Source organism: Pongo pygmaeus, chromosome 2 (assembly GCF_028885625.2).
Source record: "Pongo pygmaeus isolate AG05252 chromosome 2, NHGRI_mPonPyg2-v2.0_pri, whole genome shotgun sequence".
Taxonomy (NCBI): domain Eukaryota; kingdom Metazoa; phylum Chordata; class Mammalia; order Primates; family Hominidae; genus Pongo; species Pongo pygmaeus.
Genome location: NC_085930.1, coordinates 201,561,220 through 201,583,993, shown reverse-complemented (window position 1 = coordinate 201,583,993; position 22,774 = coordinate 201,561,220). Strand labels below are relative to the sequence as shown.

Below are 22,774 nucleotides of genomic sequence, written 5' to 3'. Positions count from 1 at the left end.
GTGCTTTCTTCTGACACTTTCCCCACATATTTTAATGAAGAATATCAAATAAAAACAAATAATTTTACATATACTTTGTCAGAGTGGGGATTAGAAGTAAAAATATTGAAGAAGGATTTAAATTCTACTCATTTCTTTCATAGAAAAATTATAAACCTCTAAGTTGTTAAAATGTCTTTTCTTTCTCTACTTTGTGTGTGTAGGAGTAGAAGCAGTTGATTGTTTGAAAAAAGAATCTTGTTACTATGAGCATCTGTCAGAAATGTGTTGTTTGGTTCACTAGACATCATTAGGTCTAACCAACCTTACCATAGTATATTGCACAGAGTTGATAAAGACACCTGTTCTTTTGTTCATGAAGAAAAGACTAATTATATGTAATTGAGTACAAAACACAAATGGATTTGTCGGCAGGAACAGATAAGAATCTCTGCAAATGTAATGATAAAAAGCACAAAACTGTGTTGGAACACTGGAACAAAAAAGACAATGGCAGTTTGGAGGGTATTAATAGGAATATTTTACATAAAATTAAAAAGCTAATTATTTTGTTTCCTGAGTTACCGTAGGACAAGATACATTTGAAGAGGTCAAAAATGCTAGGGAGAAAACAATGAAGATATTATAACCAAAGATACTGTTCTCTTTACCTCTGAACAATAAAATATTAAGAGCCATTTGATGTGGAATGGGCTGCCTGACAAGTTAGTACAGTGGAAAGACTGGAGACATTGAAGCAGATGCTGTCCTGGCACTTGAGGCAAAGGGAGAGGTTTACAAGAAAACACCCTTGGTGTGGGAGGAGACAGCAGAGTGGTGGTGGGAGGGGCGTGGTTTCAGAACTCAGTGACCTTTAAGGTCTCATTTAGTCCTGATATTCTTTTAAAAATTATTTTGAATAGGTAAGATAAGTGTGTGGCACCAAATTATAAAGGCACAAAAGGGTGTATAGTTGAGAAATAGCAGAACAGTCCCTGACAGCCAGCAGGTGGCTTGGCACTCCCAAGAAGACTTGGTCTCCTTCTGTTGAATATAGACAATTTCACATTTGCAGTCAGACAAAGCCACTGAGACGTGATGGGTTGAGATGAAAGCAAGACCGTGTAATCATGTCTGAACATGACAAAAACAAAAATGTTTCCTAAATTACAAAATGAACAAATATGGCTCTGTCCTAGATTATGTGAGTGGCTGCTGCTTCTCTACCAAACACAGCTTTAACCTTGCTCTGTTCTTCTTGCCTTCTAGAAAAGAATCACTAAGATAGTAGCCATAGAATTACACCCACATCCTTCAAGCGTCTGGTCTGGGGTAGATTCACATCTCTTTGAGCCCTCCTTAAAACCACTTGACACACACCCAAATCCTGTAAAGCTTTTCTTACATCCTCTTACCAAGACACCCCAGTTCTGCCCTGGTGTGTATTTTTCCTCCTTGCCGAGTGTTATTAAGACAAACTTTGTTCAACCATGGGTGTGTTTATGATATTCATTGGAAGTCATTGACGCAGTCAAAAGCAATTTTCATTCACACCCCTCCATTGCCACCTGGGCACGTTCTTGGTATTTTCCTGATATAGTCTATGCACTTATCAACATGTACAATATCTATCCATCCATCCATCTGTCTATATCTATCTACTATATTGATCTATCTATCAACACCTTCTTTTAACTTAAAATGTATATCTGCAAGATTTTTTCATATTAATACATATTTAAATGGATAATTTAAATACTTAATTTCCTATTAGGTATTTTGCTAATACAAACAATCCTATAAAGAATATCCTCCTATATAAGTCATTTTTCCTATATGCAAATGTATTTATAGGATGGTTACTTAGAAGTAGAATTGCTGGGTCAAGGGTATGTGCTTTCTTCATTTTGAAAGATATGACCTAATTGCTCTCCATTGTGCAAATTTACTCTAAAATAGTCTGTTTCCTTATCATCTAGTCAACAAAATGTGTTATCAAACTTTTGATTCTAGCTGGTCGTAGTGGCTGACGCCTGTAATCCCAGCACTTTGGGAGGCAGAGGTGGGTGGATCACCTGACATTGGGAGTTCTAGACCAGCCATGGCCAACATGAAATACAAGAAAAATTAGCTGGGCATGGTGATGCATGCCTGTATTTCCTGCTACTTGGGAGGCTGAGGCATGAGAATTGCTTGAACCAGGGAGGCAGAGGTTGCAGTGAGCAGAGATCGTGCCACTGTATTCCAGCCTGGGTGACACAGCGAGACTCTGTCTCGAAAACTAAAAACAAACAAACAAACAAGCAAACAAAAAACTTGGTTCTTTGTTACCTAAAAATGTGAATTTTAATTTTTTTTTAAATTATGAGTTAGGTCGAACACTTGTTTCAGCGTTATCTGTACTTCCTTTTCTATGAACTGTCTATATATCTGATTCTATGAAATGCCTTTTTTATTTTTAGGAAATCTGTATTTAAAAAATCAGTTCTTTGTTGTGATTTACCTTTTTTTTTCTAATTCTGTTGCCTTCAATATTTTTTTTTGCCATGCTTTATTCTTTTTTGTTTTATTTTAAATGTGCTTTTCTGCCCTCAGCTTTTCTTTCCAATTTAAAAAGGCTTTATTTATCCAAAATTATTTAAAAAGTCTCCTATGTTTTGTTTTTTGTAATGTATTCTTTCTTTTCTTATATTTGATATTTAGTTAATCTGGAATTTATTTCTTAAGATTCTCTCAGTCTAGACTTCTAATACTTTATGTTCTTATCAGTTATGAATACAAATACACTTTCATTAGATTTTATGAATGTACTAAATTCACTGTGAGTTTAGCATCAACAAACATTTCAAAATGTTCTGTGTCTGATTTTCAGAAAACCAATTGGAAATGTAAAAGTTTAGTCATTCAGTTACGTTTTCTATACAATACAAACATATGATGTTTTGATACCACCAGTCACAAGTATATAGACACAGCCAAAGTCAGCAGAAGCTTTTATTGCTAAACTATGAACAGAAGTATGATCCAAATGGTTAGTTGAGGAAAATTATGAAGGAAATCTTCTATTTCTTATTACAAGGGCATGCAGGTACTACAAAAAATTAAACAGATGTTCTAAATTTGTTAGAAATTTGTTTTCATTGACTGTGTTTTGATTTTAAAGATAGTGCCTCCAAATAATATTTGTGGAAAATTTTAGCAAACACTAGTTATTTTCTTGAATGGCTTACCCCCTTACATAAAATCATAAGGGGATAACTCCTCCAGATTCTTCAGCCTTGGCTCCTCACTTTCTTCTTGATCTTATGTATATATTTTTGATCATAAGACTTCTGCTCCCAGCTGGGCATAGTGGCTTACGCCTGTAATCCCAGCACTCTGGGAGGCAGAGGCTGGTGGATCACAAGGTCAGGTGATCGAGACCATCCTGGCTGACATGGTGAAACCCTGTCTCTACTAAAAATATAAAAAATTAGCCGGGTGTGGTGGTGGGCACCTGTAGTCCCAGCCACTTGGGAGGCTGAGGCAGGAGAATGGCGTGAATCCGGGAGGCAGAGGTTGCAGTGAGCTGGGATCGTGCCACTGCACTCCAGCCTGGGCGATAGAGCGAGACTCCGTCTCAAAAAAAAAAAAAAAAAAAAAAAAAAAAAAAGACTTCTGCTCCCATGTATCTTTCTGGTCAGTAAAGCAAAACATGAGTCATTTGAAATTATATTCTTTCTTATTTACTCTATGACTTTTTATGGGCTTATTTCTAGGCAGAATACATAGTAGTTAAAAATCTTATTGGAGCTACTTAACCAAGTGTATTCCTAGAAAGAGCTGTGGACTGAGGTTGTCTTTGATCTGTTTTTGGCTCTGTGTGATGACTAGTGCTTTGGCCGTGGGCAAGTCACATAAACATTCTCTGATTTATACAAATTCAGATAGTACAACATTAGGGGAGCCAAGAATCACTAAGATTTTGATAGTCTTTTATTTACTTCCGATATAGAAGTAAAGGTATGCTCAGAAAAACTGATTGACAGCCTCCATTTCCCTAAATACCCTCTGTTCTGAAAGATATGTTACCAGCAGGCAGGAAATCATCAGTTTGCAAATCCCTGTGTGATAGTCTCAAAGTGTGTTTAAAGATCTAGAGAGTTAAACACATAAATGCTAAAACCAGAATTTGGGTCCAAGTAATCTGACTTGAGATTCTTTGCCCTTGAATTAGTTATTTAACCCCTCTCTGTTAAATTTCCTCATTTGTTAAATGACAATAATAATAATATCTAGATCATACGGCTGTTGTGTAGATTAAATGGTTTGATTCCTTAAAAGTGCTTTAAGCAGTACCTAGAACACAGTAATTCTTAATAAATGTCATCTGCTGTCATTATTTTCATCAACAGGGATGAGAGACCCCTTGTTTTCAAGGAGCTCATACACAGTGACCATTTTAATGGAAATAGAATTCTTAGCAGTGGCAGCTATTATTATATGGAAGAATTTGAAGGTGTTTACAATGGTGGGTATTGAGGAATAAGTCAGTGATTCATAAAATGTCTAGTCCCTAGACCAGCAGCATCTATGTATCTGAGAACTTGTTAGAAATACACATTTTCCAGCATCACTTCAGACATGCTGAATCAGAGACTGTGAGGCTGGGGTCCAGCAATCTGTGTTTTGACAAGCCATCCAGATTATTCTGATGCACTGCAGCAAGTACAACTGGCATCTTTCCTCTGCCCCCAGGATTTGAAGTGCTCACATTTGCTAATGAAGGCAATCTCTGTTCTGGGACTGTGAAGCCTATTTCTATGGGGATCTGACTCCTAATGTAATAGGGAAAGCAGAGGTCTGTAGGCACTGAAATTCAAACTTTCTACCATCTTAAACATGTGTGAAATCTGTTACATTTTGATTAATTACTTGAAGAGAGTCAAGGCTCAATTCTGGACAGATATATGATCAAATATAAGTTTGGAGAATTACACAAAAAAAAGAAAAAATATGAAAAATATGTAGTGATATAGGTAAGCCTGTATCACAGATTTGTATGTCTTTGAGCTTTTACATATGCAAATTTATTTCGCTTGCGATGTCTTTGCCAGTTTTATCCAGGAGGCAAGCCACTCTAACCCTTCAAAACCCTCCTCAACTCTTGTTTCTTTTGTCCATGTGAGGTCTTCTTTAGCCATCTTGTCTCAACTGTCACCCCCATACAAAACCCCACGCTCACTCACTTCACTCTGCTGTATTTGAGGCTTATGCATTTGTTTACAGCTGCACAAGTCACATTATATACTGCAATTCCTTATCTGCTTTTGTGTTTTCCCTATTAGAGTATGACTTCCTTATTTGCCCTTCTGCTTAGCCAAGCAATGGAGATTTTCCAAAATCCAAAGAGCTACAGATGTGTTTCATTTAGCTGGCATGCTTGGGAAGGAGGAATGATTGTATGTAAGCAACAGATTCATCTACTTTTTTTCCCACATTTTCTTCCTACCTGCCTAGGGCCTGAAGACTTTTCAGTCTGAGATACCTGTGGCTTTCACTCAATGTTTGTTAAATCAAAATAACAGAACAGAACTTTAAAGGAACAGTACAAACCCCTTAAATATCACCGATTGTAAGACAGAGTAGCTTGGGCTGTGAGTCAGACAGCCTGGTTTCCAGTCCAGGTTCTTTCTCTAAATAGCTGAGTGAACGTATTTAAGTCCCACAAACTTTCTGTTCCTTGGTTTACTTCCCCCCACCCCTCATTTCTCCTCTGAGGAATGAATCCTTTGTTTTCTACTCTGTAAAATGAAGTGTTTAGAAAATACAATATCCACTATCTCTGATAGATCTGAAATTTTGCAAGCCTACAAGTTGACAATGATTTTTGTTTTCACCTTTGAAAAATGGGAAAAAATGGGAAACTTTTTATTTTAAACACATTACAAAAGAAGGCAAAATTGTAAGAGCAAATAGTACAATAGTTTTTGCATTGAATTGGAACACAGTAGTGAATTCACCGCTACTTTCAACGCATACGTATACAGATTTCCAGCAATTCTCAATACCCCTATTGCCACTCCCTAGTCCAAGCTACTATCCTCTTTGTATGGATTCTTGCAATAACTCTCTAACTGGTCTCTTTACTTAAAGCTTCCCCCCATCAGCCTATTTTCCACACAGCAGCCAGAGTGACCCAGTTAAAAGATAAAATGAAATAAACTCACTTCTTTGCTCAATCCCTTTCATCACATATCATTCGGGGTAAAAGCCAATGACCTTTTTCCTATGACCAATAACGTTTTATATAATCTCACCCATTGCCTCCTTCCTCCCTCCTCAAATATTATCTCTCCTCTTTCTTTCCACTGGCCATCTTGCTGTTCCTCAAACACACCAACCATGTTCTTGCCTGAAGGCATTAGGACCAGCTATCCCCCTCTTTCTGGAATGTCTTTCCAAATATCTAAATAGCTCAATCCCTCATAATCTTCATACTCCACTCAAAAGGGAAGTCTTTTCTCAAAAAGATCTTTTCTAGTTGATCTACATACATCTCAGTCCCTATCCTCAATATTTCAGTCTCTTTTGCCTACTTGAATTTTGTTTTTATCTTTAGAACCCTTACCACTATCTAATATACCTACTTGTTTTATTATGTCTTCTTACTACTAAAATATTACTTATATATACCATACTTTTTTTATTCTATCCTATACTTGCTTATGTTATTTCTTTCACTAATTATGCCATCCTCTAAAAGACTTTTGTCTTTGAAAACTGTTTCTGATTTAACTGTACATTCTACTTTTTCTCTGAACAAACTGTACATCTCTTATGATTTTCTGCTGTTTCATCTGTATGTATTTATTGTGTATATGACTGGCTGACTTCTTTTTGGTTATGAACTACTTAAGGGCATTGACAATGCCTGCTTTATCTCTGTGTTGGCCTGTAATAAGTTCTTAATAATGAGTAAGGCCTTGATAAGGATATGGATAAGTTCATTGATAGTAGCAATAGTATAATCATTATACCATTGAAACCAAAAGATTTAGTTAGAATATAAGCTTCATGGGGGCAATGAGCTTTATCCGCATTTTGTACTGCTATGTCTCCAGCACCTAAAAGAATACCTGGCACATATTAGGTATTCAATATTTGTTGAATAAATGAATGAAAGTGAATTCACAGAACAACCCCATCAAAAATGAATATGACTTTGCGTGACAATGCCCAGCTTGAAAAATTAATGCTAATGGGATCATGCTTGCATTTTGTTTTGAGAATGACAGATGATTTAAGAGAATTCAAGGGATGAGTAAGGAAATTATTTCCATTTTGAAAATAGGAAGAAAATTGAGTATGCTTAGTCTGGAAAAGTGAATTCTGTAGCAATAGTAGTGAAAGAAGACACTTTCACAGTGTTACGTATATTCTCAAAGTGTTACATGAATATATATATTCATCTTGATAATTATAGAGACATCATTTTCTAAAAATATGCAAATGGCATATTTGCCCATAAGAGAGAGAGTCATTGCTTTTATTATTCATCTAAGGGCAGCAGTAGAAATTTAAACGTATGTCGCAGGAAAAAGAAAATATACACTCAGGTGTTTAAGAATAAGAAACTAAAAAGAGAGGGTTTCTTGAAGTAGTGGAAAAGGGTATTAAAGTTTTGATGAGTGAGAATTAGAGATTACTTTAAAATTCCTGAAATTTATTACCTTTCTTTGAGGCTCTGAAGTGAGAGTTGATTTGCTCTAAGTAGAGTAAGTAGAATTCATTTCAACTATATCCATATCCTGTGTTCCGTCTTCAACATAAGTTACCTTTCTTTGAGGCTCTGAAGTGAGAGTTGATTTGCTCTAAGTAGAGTAAGTAGAATTCATTTCAACTATATCCATATCCTGTGCTCCGTCTTCAACATAAGTTACTGATTGCAAGGTTGTATAGATTTGTCCATATTCTTAATGAATTGCAGTGGAGTCTCTTATATGTCTCTGGTTTGATTAAGCACTCTTTTTAGCCACCAACTAAATAAGGTATAAATTATAAATGTATACTCATATGGATTAGCATTTTCTAAGGCATACTACTATGAAGCATAAAGAACTACATATTTGGAATGAAGGATTTGGAAAATAAAATGGTCACCTATGTGTCAAGCATTATTTCTTAATCTATGACTTGGGGACATATCAGATAATAGTAACTGTTTACTGAACACCTTCTAAATGTTCAGTACAGCTATGAAAATTTTCAAAATTATACTCAGTTAAGTCTTGTAATAACCCTATAAAAGGTACTATAATCATTTCTAATTTGAAGATGAGTAAACTGAGGCACAGGAAGGTTAAATAATTAGTACATGGCCATAAAGATATTAAATAACAGACCCAGGATTTGAATTCAGCAAGTTTAGTTCCAATGTTAATACCTTCACCCAGTTTACACTGTATCTTGAATTTATCTTTCCTGGTTAATATTTCCCAGTGCATAATAAACAATCTGTTAAATCATACCTCTGCATTCTTCTGACAACACTTTTAAAAGGCATTAAGAAGGCAACGTGGTTTAGTTCTAAGATATTATGACGGTTTACTTTAGACAGGCTAAACAGTGAACTTGCAAGGATTTTTCTTCAATATGTTTGATGTATTTAAAATATATATTGAAACATTTTTTAGAGATAATAAACCATTATACAATAATTTTAAATATTTTAAATAACCTGGTTGCCTATTTCATATATCTGATTTGAGAAGTTTGAGGTGTGTAGGATGTGTGTGTCTTTATGTGGATATATATTTTCATGTATTATTCAGCAGCCTAGATAGAGCGGTACTGAACAGGCATCCAGCCAAGATCTAGCGAGGTTGCACTTAGTACATCTGCTTCCCTTGACATTGAGACCAAATCTGGAACACATACCTATGTCAAACTATGTATGCACAGCATTATTAAGCCCACTCCACAGTATTATAATTGAATTTTTACAAATATCCTAAAGAGAACTCCTTGCTCCTTCCTACTTAGGTATGAGCAGAAAACATCACTTTTATTGTTTCTATAGTATATACCAGGGATCATTTCCCATACTTGAGGAAGCAAGATAGTGTTATAAATAGTCCATTTGATTTTAGGGACAGACAATCATGGATATTAATATAGGTATCTCCACTTTCCAGCTGGGTAAACTTGGGCAATTAGTTTAACACTTTGAAACCAGAGTTCCTCATCCACAAAATGGGAATAATATGTAGGAGATTTAAGTTAATAATATCAAAATGTACCCTTACGGAAGGAAGTGCCTTGGAAAGTCTCAACAGGAGAAATCAATTCTGACTGAAGAGTGATCAAGAGCCATTTCAGGAAAAATGAAGGACTTGAGCAGAGCTTTGACAAATTGGGTAAGAAGCCATTTTTGAACCACATCTGTAGTTTCAGCACTCTTTTAGGCCCTAGACCAACCTTCTTTTCTTTGGGAGAATTGATCGAAGTCTAATTTAGATAAGATTAACATCCAGTGCACTTGGAGTTTCCCTCTGAAGGGGTTGGAATATACAGTTACATAAGTCATTTCCCAGTCTTTGACACTGATGATCTGGGCAGAAAAGCCCTACTGAGATGTAAAGGGAGACAGCAGCCACTCCTCATAGATCCAAGTTCTCAACAATGGCTCCAAAATCTTTGTTTTTGAATCAGTAAGTCTGCAGGAGGACCACACTTTGAGAACCAAACACACAGCACTTCTCAAACTTTAACTGCATTGTAATTGTGTTAAAATGCAAATTTTGATTCAATAATTCTTGGATACAGCCTGAGATTCTGCCTTTCCAACAAGCTCCAGATGATGGTGATGCTGTTCACACTTTGAGCAGCAAGGTTTGGTTCATTGACTGGTAAGGTTTGGGAAGAATCAGTATCGCATGTGAGCTTGCTAGAACTATACCAGGCTATTGAATATTAAATTGTTTTCAACAATGAAGCATACAGGAATAATCTGGGGAGTTAAAAAGTACTTGTCTTCAATTCCAGGCAATTTTATTTAATTATTATGAGTGTAGTCTGGACATCAGAATTTTCAGAAGGTTTTAATATGCAGCAAAGTCTGTGAACCATTAAGCTAAATTACCTCTGGAGAGTTGGTTTTTTTCTTCAATTTTTAAAGTTTGCATTCCAAATTTGTATTATTATAACTTTGAGTCAAAGTTATACAATAAGAAATTGATTTTAAAGTACAGTGCAAATCATCACTGTTCTTTTATGGAATGTTTCATGCTATTTTATTATAAAAGGAGGCCCTCAAGTGGGAGATGACAAATCAATGGCTCAAGTACCCCTTCCTGTGTTTACTGAAGACATCACTAAATTCTCACAACATTCATTGTTGCCTGGCTTCAAATGTCTCCTTAAGACATTGTTTCAGGCAGCTACAACCAAATGATTGAGTTTTCACATATGCCTTCCATATGCGTGCTTTATTTTCATTAATACCAACGTATTGAAGGCCAACTGCGTTCTAGTTACTGGGTTACAAAAATGAATCTGATACAATTCCTGCCTTCTAGCTGTTCCCAGAGCATAAAAGGTTTTACATTTTAATGTAAAACAAAAGGTGTCACTGGTACTACCAAGTGATTAGAAGAATCACCAGATTTCAGAGATCTAACAGATCCTCAAAAGCCATAGTGATCAACAAGTTTGGTTTTAACCCAATTCTTGAAGAATGGGAACAAAATAAATAAATTAAGATTAGGACAGTTGTATTTCAGGTAAGGAGGCACAAAATCAGGAAGTGGAGAAAGCTCCCGCCATGTTAGGGAAAAATTAACCCACTAGCTTGCATGAAGCAAAGAGATTATTTGGAAGTATCATGGGGCCATATTTTACAGTGTCTTAACTGACACTTAAGGGAGTGTAAGCTTTATATTGTAGGAAATGGGGAACCAATGAAAGTTACTGAGCAATGAGTAAAATGCAATACTTTAGAAAAATTTTCTAACTGGAGATTATAGTAGACATGGGTTGAGTGAGAGATTCTGAAGTAGAAAATAGGACAAAATCATCATTTTATTTTTCAAGTCCTTTTTTATCCCTTAATTTCTAAAAAAAAAAAATCTTTCCACATTATGTTTATTTCTATAGATCCACTTAATATTTTTGGAATTAGGCAGTCATATTTTCTTATTTAGGTATTAATGATAACAAAGTGCAAAGCTTTGTTTGAGCATATCTAAATCAACTCAAATAAGTGTGCTTGTATTGCCTGTGTGTAATTTTATCTAAGAAAAAACTAAAGATTTTGTACCTTTTGGGCAGGATGGTTCTACTTGGCTAAAATATTCCTTGTAAGGTTTTCACATTTTCTTATTATAGTCTGTTTTTCCCACTTTCTTCACAACTACTTGAATTGTTATCATTAGAATTTTATTTTATATCTTAAGAGCAACAATATTTTACAGCTTTGTAGCCACCAGAATCTAGGTTCACAGCTTAGCTTTTTCACTAGCTGACTTTATAACCTTGGGAAAACAGTATCTTTGAGTCTCAGTTTCCTGGTCTGTAAAGATGGATACATAGTACACATGTGGTTACTTTTATCTATTTTAGACTTTAACTACTATGATGGCAGGTACCAATCTCTGTCCTTTCTACCACTGTATTGCAAGTGCCTTGCATGATGTCTGGAATATATGTGATGAATTAATGAATAAACCTAGTAGGCCATAGTATTGATTTTGGCAACATAGCTTTTGATGAAAGGTTTATAGAGGATGCAAATCTAAAAGCTTCAAAACATGCAAAGATTTCTTGGAAGATGTTTCTGCCCATTGATCTCATGGACCGTCACCTGTTCTGTTCACTGAATTCTTCAGACGGGCTCCAAGACAAGTCTGTGTAAGACAAATGGCTCCAGAGAATGAGTAATGACAGGCATTTGCTTTCATCATCGATAGTGATATGCCTCATTTTTCATCTTAATGAAAAAAGAATCACGTTTAATTGACTTGTTAATTATGCAAATTTTTGAACATTTTTGAACTATCATAGGAAAGGTTATATGATATTATCAGGATTAAAACCCAATGACAGGACTTTTAGCAGAGCTAAGGCAAATATTTCTACTACCTTTTATCAAATAAAGAGATCACAATGCTGCTCATTTTTATTATGCTGAAAACCCACAGTGTATGCTGTCAGCCAATGCTTAGAAGAAAAATTTTAGTCTCTGAAGTCCCAAACCACTAGTCAGCTCTGTAAGTCAATAAATTCAGTGAGAAAATAAATCAGTCAGTTGAACTATTTGGCCAATTGTTTATAAAACAGGCCATCATACTTAAAGCAGTGAACCAATATAGCTTAAAGTATGTTGACGTTTACATTCTTAACAGTGTTTTATTTTAACTACATAGTTGTTTTGCTTACGGGAACTTCAATAATAGAAGATGAAATACATGCTTTTTTTTCCTCCCATAACATTTTTAAAAATTTAAGTTGAAATATGGAATAATGATCATCCAGCCATGTTCCTCCTACTATGAAAACTCCAGATGTGGAGATATGAAAACAACAATGAGAACAAAAACACTGACAACACTGATAGTGATGCTTTGTATCCTTTATGGTTTAAAAAGTGGCTTGTTTTTAATTATCTCATTGATCTTCATAACAATCCAGTGAAGCATTCAGAGCCAAGAAATTCTCAAAGTGGTTAACTCATTTATGTCTAGTGTTCCATTATTGGAACACTACGCATGTGGGAGTTATTTATATCCTACTGCTCAAAGTCATCGCCAAGGTCTGATTGCAGAAATTCAAAAAATTGCAACCTCATTAAATTACTTGGAGTCACCAAGACCACAAATCTGTTAAATTTTAGAACTAGGGCTCATGACCTAAAGCTATGTCCTCTACGTAGCTACGTTCGGTCCTCATCTGAGTCTTATTTCCTTGACTTAAAAGCTAAAAGAATATGGCAGGTTACATCTTTCCTTTAATTTCTGTAAGAAATGCTGTTTTAGAGGGTTAAATTCAGTAACAACAATTGTTTAGGCTTTATTTTGAAATGCAATCTGGATGCAAAACAACAACAAAAACATATTTCATACTCTATGAATCCCTAGTTTTCAGGGAAACTCAGACAAACATATAAATATGAATAAGCGCTGTGATAAGTGCTGTGTATGGAATGCTGTGGAATTAGGGTAAGGGAATGAATAATTAATTTGCTTCGGTGAACATTCCATTGTACCATAATTTATATAATCACTTTTGTATTGGAAGATTTAAGAGCTCACTACTTTGCTGGATATTCAGTAATAGCATTTTCCTATTGAGAATGGGGAGGGTGAATAATTGACTTAAGTAAATTATAAATAACAGAAGTAAATATTAATTTCATAACTAAGGAAAAACCAATTGAGTGGCCTGCAAATATTATAAATATTATAATTACAGATATTATTGTGAGAGACTGTAGGATTTATTGTAGGAGAAAATAACCTGGTACTAACTTAACTTTTTATTTAAGATTTTGTAGGATATTATCTTATTCACACTCTAATAAAATATCTTGATTGAGAACATTTTGAGATGTGGGAAATGATTTTGAATTTTCAAGGAAATCTAACATTGAAAATGCACAGATTATAAACCCAAATATCTCCATTCTCTCTCAGTATGTTCCACTTGGGTTTTTAATGGGTCACAGGATGAATCTTGTTTATTGGCCATTTGACAAAATAGACCTAGAATTTCTGAATACAACTGTACTCTTTTATACCTTTCTTCGTTACAAGCAATAACGAGTCTGTCCTTAGAAGTTACTTAGAAAGATACTGGATTTACATGTTCCAAAGACAATTTGTAATGAGTTTTTTTTTCACCTTCCTTCCCTCCCTTCTTCCTCCCTATCTTCCTCTCTCCCTCTTCTTCTCTTTCTTTGAAACTTTCTTGGTTGTCACATTGTTTTCCTATGTGTTTTGGATTGATTGTTACCTTTTTCTTACTGGAATAATATGGTGTGGATAATGCACAGGTAGAAATTAAGGTGAGTAAAACATAGCACTTATAGAAAGTACATTTATTGGTCCAATATCATTGGACAGGATGTTTATTTTTTTATTTTATTTTTGTTGAGACAGAGGCTTGCCCTGTTACCCTGGCAGGAGTGGAGTGGTGCAATCATGGCTTACTGCAGCCTTGACTTCCCGGGTGCAGGCTATCCTCTGACCTCAGCCTCCCAAGTAGCTGGGACCACAGGCACACACACATACCTGACTAAATTATTTTTATTTTTATTTTTACAGAAGTGGAGTCTCCCTGTGTTTCCCAGGCTAGTCTCAAACTCCTGGGCTCAAGTGATCCTCCTGCCTCAGCCTCCCAAAGTGCTGAGATTACAGGCATGAGCCACCACGCCTTGCTGACAAGATGTTTAATATCTCAATTGTAACAGATTCCCCAAACTCTTTCCTTCCTCTTAATTCCCTCCAGCCTTGCATCACTACACACACACGTACTCCTGCCCTCACCAGGCCTATGCATCCCATGATTCTGCCATTTCAGACTTTGTACCTTGTAGACTTTTTGGCTTTCCTTTAGTCTATGTGTAATACATATTATCTTCAATTTTTTTCTTACATGCTTAATTATAAAAATATGTCTGAGAAAAGTTATGAATAAACATGTGTAAGGAGAAACTAATCCTAATTCATTTATTTATTCAGCAAATATTGAATAACAGCTTCTAAAACCAAGATATCATGCTAGGTATTGGGGATCATAATAAAAGTTTCTGGTACCTTCAACTTGCCCTTAAAATAGTGGAAACCTCAGAAAGATTCACAGATAAAAGTCTTTTCACTAGAGACCACAACTGTTATGTTCATCACTCTTTTTTTAGCCTAGGCATGGCATTTGGCATATAGTAAGTCCTAATAAATATTTATGGTAAGAATAAATGACTTCTAAGTCAGGTTTTTACAAGTGCTGTGTTCGAGTTCAACTTTGTAAGGCCAAGGTCCTACTCCAAATGTTAGGATGGTACTTTACATTTTCTCCATTTTTTTCACTTTGTACCCCTCAAAGAAGTTAGGACTTTTATATACTGTTCAATGAAGCTATTTTAAGTAGTCAAATACTGAGTTTATAATGAAATGATATTTTGCATATCAAAATGCCTAGCAGGATGCCTGAAAAAAATAGACAGTCAATGAATATTATCTATCTAGTTTTTCTTTTCTCATTTGTTACTTTCTCTCATCTTCTCCTTCCACTTAAATTTCAATATGAGTATGATTTAGGTTTTGTAGGTCCTAAAGCTTATCTTATGTGGGGTTCTCTCTCGAAAAAATAAATATAATGCAATGAAAATTAGATGCAAAATTGAGTATTTAGACTGAGAAAATAAACCACAACAGTTTAAATTTTGAAAAGCTGAGAACTATCAAAGATGATACAACTCAGGAAAATAATACAACATTTTAATTAATTGCCTGATAGCAGCAAGTCTATAAATTTCCTTCCCATTATTATGGATATATAATTTTTGAATGTCTTTCCATATGATAACAATTTTATTATACATTTCTTGTAGAGAGAAATATAAAGATAATTCAGTCTTTCCTGTAGCATGATTAATCAAAGTGATCCTTTAATATTTTATAACTTAGAAGTGTTTATTTTAGGTTAACAGCTCATAATTATCTGATGATTAGTGATGTTGAGTATATTTTCATATACCTGTTGGCCATTTGTATGTTGTTCTAGAGCGATGTCTGTTCAAGCCCTGTGTCCATTTTTTAATTGGCTTATTTGTTTTGTTTTGTTTTGTTTTGTTTTTCCTGTTGAGTCATAGGAGTTTCTTATGTATTCTGGATATTGAACCCCTACCAGATATGCAATTTGCAAACATTTTCTCCCATTCCATAAGTTGCTTTTTCATTCTGTTGATTGTTTCCTTTGCTCTGCAGAAGCTTTTTAGTTTGATGTAATCCCACTTGTCTAGTTTTTGCTTTCATTTGCCTGTGCTTTTCATTATCCAAGAAATAAATCATTGCCAAGGCCAATGTCAACTTTTTCCCCTATGTTTTTTTTTCCTATGGGTTTTACAGTTTTAGGTCTCACATTTAATTATTTAATCCATTTTGAGTGAATTTTATGTATGGTATAACATAAGGGCCCAATTTCATTCTTTCATGTGTGAATACCCAGTTTTTTCAGCACCATTTGTTGAAGAGACTATACTTTCTCTTCATTACCTTTTCCAGTACCTTTTTTCCGTGAAGTTTTATGAATGAGCTTGGTTTATGGAAGCCAGGAGTACCAGCTCCATTATTTCATTTTTCAAAATACAAGAGTCAACTTTACAAAAAGATGTAGAACAAGATACTCCTTTTGGAAAGGACAAGTTTAAGAAGATCTTTGAATGTCAGATTAAATACTTGGACTCTATTTGGCATATAATTGTAATATTATTTAGTTTGCAAATGTTTACTGGGATTGCTAATGTACACAGAATATATACTACCCTGCGTATTCTCTCTCTCATTTTCTCTCTCTGTCTCTGTCTGTCTCCTCCCTTCCTTGTATTATACAAGTGTAGTTTTGATGTGAGTTTTGTTTTGGAGAGCTTACAATCTGGTTGTGGTTGGCAGAGGAAACAGATTTTTTAGAAGAATAAAACTATAAATTGTGATAAATATAGTCTGGATCCAGGAATAGGGCAGCTAAGAAGTGAAAGAAAGCACTTGGCATTTGGTGTGTCATTTCACGCATGTCAGGGATTTCAGTGTGAAGATATAGGGAGAGTGACATTCCAAGCCGAGGGAACTAAGTTAGCAAAAAGATGGAGTTTAGTAGGTAGGAGGAGGAAGATCAAATTACTAGAAGCACTCAGTATTGGAGTGAAAGTGCCATGTAGCACAAATGTATGTTGTAGATTAACCTTGAATATCAGGCTGAGATGCTTTAAGTTTCTAGTTTCATTTTTATCTTAAAAAGAACTTTCATTCTAACAAGAAAACCTACATTCCTGGAAATAATGTGTTTTTGTCATAACCCATATAATAATATTTATTTAATAAAGCTATGTACATGTACCTGGGCTAGACATTACAGCAACTACCCTCAAGAATCTTGCATTGTAGGGATGGAGACAGAGATATAAACAAAGAACTCTAAAACCATGTTCTAAATACCATTACAGAAATATACACAAGAAATAAGCCATCTGGAAAAGGGAAGTATCATTTCTGAAGGGTTTTGGGCAAGACTTATGGGGGAGTTCAACAAGGTAGGCCTTAAATGATGAAAAGAGTTGGCCAAATTTAGAAGTGGGAAGATAAGCTTTCCAAAAAGAGATAGAGGACAAAAGAGGACAAACTCCAGCCTAGTTAAAGATCGAGAGGGAACTTAGGAAATGGCAAAAAGCTCTGTGAAGCCGGTTACAGCAGATGGGAAGGGTGACAGGTGATAAGCTGGAAATGTGGGTTGGAGCCAGGTTGTAAAGGACATTGGAGACAGGGAGGAATCACTGCAGGTTGTAAGCAGGAAAATGGCATAAGAGGATGCAAGGGACTTAAAGAGTGGGTGGAGTCAAGCAGCCCAGTTACTATGAGTTAGGACAGTGGCTTTGAGGAGTAGTGAAAGGAGTAGCAAAGGGCTCCTGTGAGCTGGAGCCAGAGGGTGCTACTCTGAAGATAATTAATAGATAAGACTAAGTCATTTGCCACCTTTTGGGATTTTTAGGAGGCAGATGAGAACCTTTCCAGAGAAACTATGTTTAGCTTTTACCAATAAAGTCTCATTTCAAATCATTTACTGATTTTAAAAAATGGGCTTAGTAAGTCTCACAAAGCAAACCAGCTAAAAGCCATTATCATGTTGTGGTTCATATAAAACTTTCAAACACGTTTCTTGTTTTTGTCCCTGCCTAGCATTATCACTTTTCTCTCATTCTTCATGTAGGAAAAACTTTATAGTTGCTTTTCCTTCTATGGTCAGCTACATAAACCAGTGTTCTTAGCATTTATCCTGGGAAGTCTTCTCCTTCTTACAGTAATTATCAGTGAACTTAATAGTTTTCCAGTATCTGCTTTTATTTAAAATGAAGTACCTTGCATCTAGTTCATATCTTGCATATTAATTCTGCTTTCATTAGCATCTCTATCAGTTAGGATTAGAGTTGGCTCTGCCTTGCACAGACTAAGAGAACAAGGACTTATTTTCTCACATAAAAGCCAGACCTGGGTAACTGAATGTTGGACTTGTGCCACTGCTCCACAAAGCTCTCAGGGACCCAGCTCCTTCCAGCTCACCTGCCAACACCCGCTGGGGAGTAGTCCTTGTTTTTTTGGTTTGAGATGATCCAGCTACCATATCTCCATTCAAACAGCAATAGGCAAAGGTTGAGAAGGGGCGCAAAGGACACCTTTAAGTTGTCTTTAAGGAAGCATTCCTCAAGCTTATAATGATGTGATGACTTATGTCTCATTGGCCAGTAGTGGGTCCATAGGACCTACATCTGGTTGCAGGATATGTAAGAAGGTGTAGCTGAATAATCTGTTTATTTGCAAGAGGGCAAAAATGGATATTAGAGGAAATTAAAAGAACAAAAAGGGGAGGCCGAGACAGGTGGATCACAAGGTCAGGAGTTCGAGACTAGCCTGGCCAACACAGTGAAACCCTGTCTCTACTAAAAATACAAAAATTAGCTGGGTTGTGGTGGCAGGTGCCTATAATAGCAGCTACTCTGGAGGCTGAGGCAGGAGAATTGCTTGCACTCCAGCTGGATGACAGAGCTAGACTCTGTCCAAAAAAGAAAAAGAAAGAACAAAAAGATGAAATATGATGTTTTGAACAGATAGCCACATTAGAGAGCCTGAAAGCCTTTGTTTAGATGCATTTTCCCCTGGGTTAATTCTAAATCTTTTTGTACTTCTATAAATTAAGGTAATCATTCTGTCCTAAATTCTTCATAGCATTTATGGCTGAGGATCAAATACAATTAATGAACATATCAGAATTTTGAAAATTAATCTTGCACAAATATAAAGTATTAGATTTTAAAACATTAAAGCAATCTGCTGAATATAAACTAAAAAATATTACTGAGGCAATATGTCAGTTTTTACAATAGACTTATGGTAACTTTATCTGGCAAACAGAAGAATTAGGTATTCATGACAAATAGCTCTTAGAGAGGACACATTTCTGTTTGTGAATCACTTTCAGAAATGTGACAGTGCATTTGGTTCTATCAACTCTGTGCAATAAGGATTATCATGTCCATTTTACAGATAGGAAAACTAAGGCAGAGAAGTTACATGAATAGCTCAAAGTCATGTAACCGAGTGGAGGGTTTAGAAACTATTTGTCTGCAAATCTCATAATCTGTGTTGTTGCTCTAGTTTTCGTATGTCACACATCTTGTTGCCCATTTGGTAAAGTCTAGATATTTAAAATTAGAGTGACAGACTTACAGTTATTTATCCTTATTTTATTTACATGGTGTTCTTTCTCATTTCCCCCCAATATAAATCAAATCCACCAATCTGCCAGTCCCTTTCTGCGTACACACATTACTCTGAAAAACCACCTAACTTCCGCCTCACTAAAATGTTTTCTGTTCTTGGCTTTCTCAACTTCTGCTTCTTCTTTAAGTGTCAACTCAGGTTCCATTTTCTGTGTAAGGCATTCCATGAATACTTCAGGCCACACAGAGCTTCCATTTTCCTGAACTTCTGTAACATAGAGAATATATATATAGAATGCATATATTACATTTAATTATAGAAGTAAATTATACACTGTATCATATTATTCCATATGTCTTAGCATTTTCTCCCCAACTAGACTTTGTCTAGTTCTTGTATTTCTTAAGTTGTTTCAGTAACACAAGGACACTGGTAAGAATATAGCAAGAAATAAAACCAGTTCAAATCTACATTGAGCCAACAATTAATCTATAAGAAACTACTTATAGTTTCTTATCTAGTCTCGGTTTTCGTGACAAATGTGGAAATGGGTTCAAAGAGGCGAAAGGACTGATCTGATGTCAACAGCTAAGAATGGAATCCTGTTCTACTAAACTTGTGATCTAAGACTTGATCCTCTACAACTGTCAATTGAACATTTGACTGAAAGCCAAATACTGTGAGTGTGTGTGTCTGCATGTGTGTGTGTTTAGCTTACTATTGTAGGTTGAGAGAAGCCCAGAAATATAGAGGCATCCCTAAATAATGGTAGCCCTTGGGTTAATTTACGTGTATCTTGTGTTAAAAACTGAGAAGACGAGAACTGATAGGAATTTTATCAATAGAAAAGGTGGATAAGAACTTCTAATTAAGCCAGGATACTGAAATGAACTGCAGAGATATTTTCTTATGCATACAACCATGAGATACTTAATTCATATCCATGTTGCCATCTATAGAGCCTAACTATATGATTGCTTTTCTTCCATATGCAATGTGAATGGTTTCAGGGTGGGGGCAGTGTTTTCTGTTTATGCTCATTTTGTGATCTCAAAAGTAACTGAAATAATCCCAAGGACAGAAATATATTGTTGGAAGAAAAATAGAAGGTTCTCTCAGGTATCTTTTTTTCTGATATATGAGTTCCTTCTCTAAGTGGACCTATAGACTATTGAGTATTTTGAGTGATGAGCAACTTGAATATGTAAAGACCGCAAGCATTTTCCCATTTCATCTTAGGATGTTGAATTTTGTCAAATTAATTCTTAATGGTTTTGAGTATATGTTTGTGTGTATATATATATGTGTGTGTGTGTGTGTGTGTGTGTGTATATATATATTTCCCACCTGAATATAAAATATATCCATTATAGCTTAAGCTATCTATCAATCATCTATCCATCTGTTTATCTCTCTTTATTTACATGTAAAAAATTGAGATATCAAGAAAAAAGTTTTGTCTGAATGTTATCATCAATAAGTCAGTAATTTTTGCATGCTTCTTCTGTGTTCAATATAATGTTTGGAACAACAAGGGAAAGACTACAAACAAGAAGCTTTGGCCTGTTTTAAAGATAATGTTTTGTTATTTCTTATGACTACAGATAGGTTTTCTCCTGTTGAGAATTTTTCGGTTCATATTATTTGTTTGTTAGAAAAAATTATCTTATATTACACTGTTTGAGGATCATTTTAAGGATCAGGGATCCTGAAATCTCAGATCCAGTTGGGCGTTTAGAGACCTTCTAATCCAACCCCTTTAGTGCAGAGTTTATGTAACTTACCTGAAGTTACATAGGTAATTAATGCTGGTGCAGGGTCAAGAAGTCAATTTCACTCATTTTTAGACCTCTCTCTTTATTTCTCTGTCTCCATTTTTCTACCAAGTTCAATTAATAGGTTTTAATTCTCAAAAGAATTATTATAAGAAAGAAGATTATTTATTCAAAAGGTCACTGATCCTTTCTGCCCTTTTTTTCCCCCCCAGCTCTCTTCAATCTAATTCCTGTGGGCCTGCGTGTAGTGGCCATCCAAGGAGTGAAGGCTAGCCTCTATGTGGCCATGAATGGTGAAGGCTATCTCTACAGTTCAGTAAGTACATTGTAGTGTGTATTATGTGTGTGAACTACCACTGAGAGGTAATGGAGTAACCATCATGTTAGGCAAGAAAATTGGAAGTTGAAGTCATTTTATATTTTGTGATCCCGTTTTTCAGGATTATTTTGAGGTTTTGTAATTTAGAGTGTTAAGGACCATGTCTTGTTGAATGAGTATATTGCAGTTACTCTCCATGCAATATAAATTCTTTGTGTCTAGCTTCCATTTCTGCAGGATATTCTCCTTTTGGAATTTTATCTTTCTGTTTAATTCAAAGAGCAAGACATTTTTCTTTTCTCTTGTTATCTCTCCTTTAAGCATAGAGGATGGCTCAGGAAGGAAAATTCTTCAGTTTGTCTGGAAATAGTCTCTGTCCTACCATGGAGAAAAAAACTTTCATAATGAATTGTGGCTTTGTTTGTATTTAGTAGGTCTATGTTTTATCTAATATGTCAGATTCTCAGAATAACTTTAATTTAAAGGCAATATGAATTTATGGAATGAGCTCTGGATTACGAGCAAGGATATTTGAGTTTTATTTGCATTTCATTTACTATCTTGATATCCCTTTGGGCAAATTATCTTCCTTCCTTGGCTTAATTTTGGACCTTTCAAATGAGCATGTTGGACACCATGTTGTATCATGTCTTCTTTCAAATCCCAAACTGGCAAAATTAGGTAGCATCAGTGGCTACATTATCAGCACTGACATATTTTAAAGTAGTGAACACAATTATGATGCTTGTCTCACTCTCAGGATAATAATTTATGCGTTGAGAGAATGTGGCTGCCCTGAATGGTGTGTGTGTGTGTGTGTGTGTGTGTGTATTTCCGCTTTCTTCTAAGAGAGTTGGCTATTTGTAGTTCATGAAAAAAATTCCTTGAAAATCATGATTACAGATTTCCACCCTTTCTATGATCTCAGTAAATAGCACAAGGTTATTTTGGAAGTTTCCATATGTCTGCTGGATTCTAAATTAGTTATTGACTAATTTTCATTAGGTGACTAATTTTCATTAGGCTCTTCCAATGTTCAATTAAACAAATCTCTGGTACCTTGGAGCTCAGAAACTGATACCTTCAAATATGGTGTTTTTACATGCTGTACAGAAGAAGCAGCCTCAAGGCTTCTCTGAACTCTCTCTGCCTCCTGTGTCTGAATCCTGTCTCTCCCAAAGCACAGGATGAAGTTGTTCTCTGGAGTTCCCTTACCTGCCTAAGCTCGGACCTGC

At 35.4% G+C, this 22,774-nt stretch overlaps 1 protein-coding gene across 2 annotated transcripts in view; it reads left to right on the top strand.

Moving 5' to 3' along the window:
- Positions 1-22,774, top strand: part of FGF12 (fibroblast growth factor 12) — a 592,491-nt gene that overhangs the window by 382,070 nt on the left and 187,647 nt on the right. For both annotated transcript variants that reach the window (XM_054482314.2, XM_054482313.2), the window contains one exon: positions 21,433-21,536. In XM_054482314.2, the coding sequence (XP_054338289.1) occupies positions 21,433-21,536 (104 nt within the window). The remainder of the gene's footprint in view (positions 1-21,432; positions 21,537-22,774) is intronic.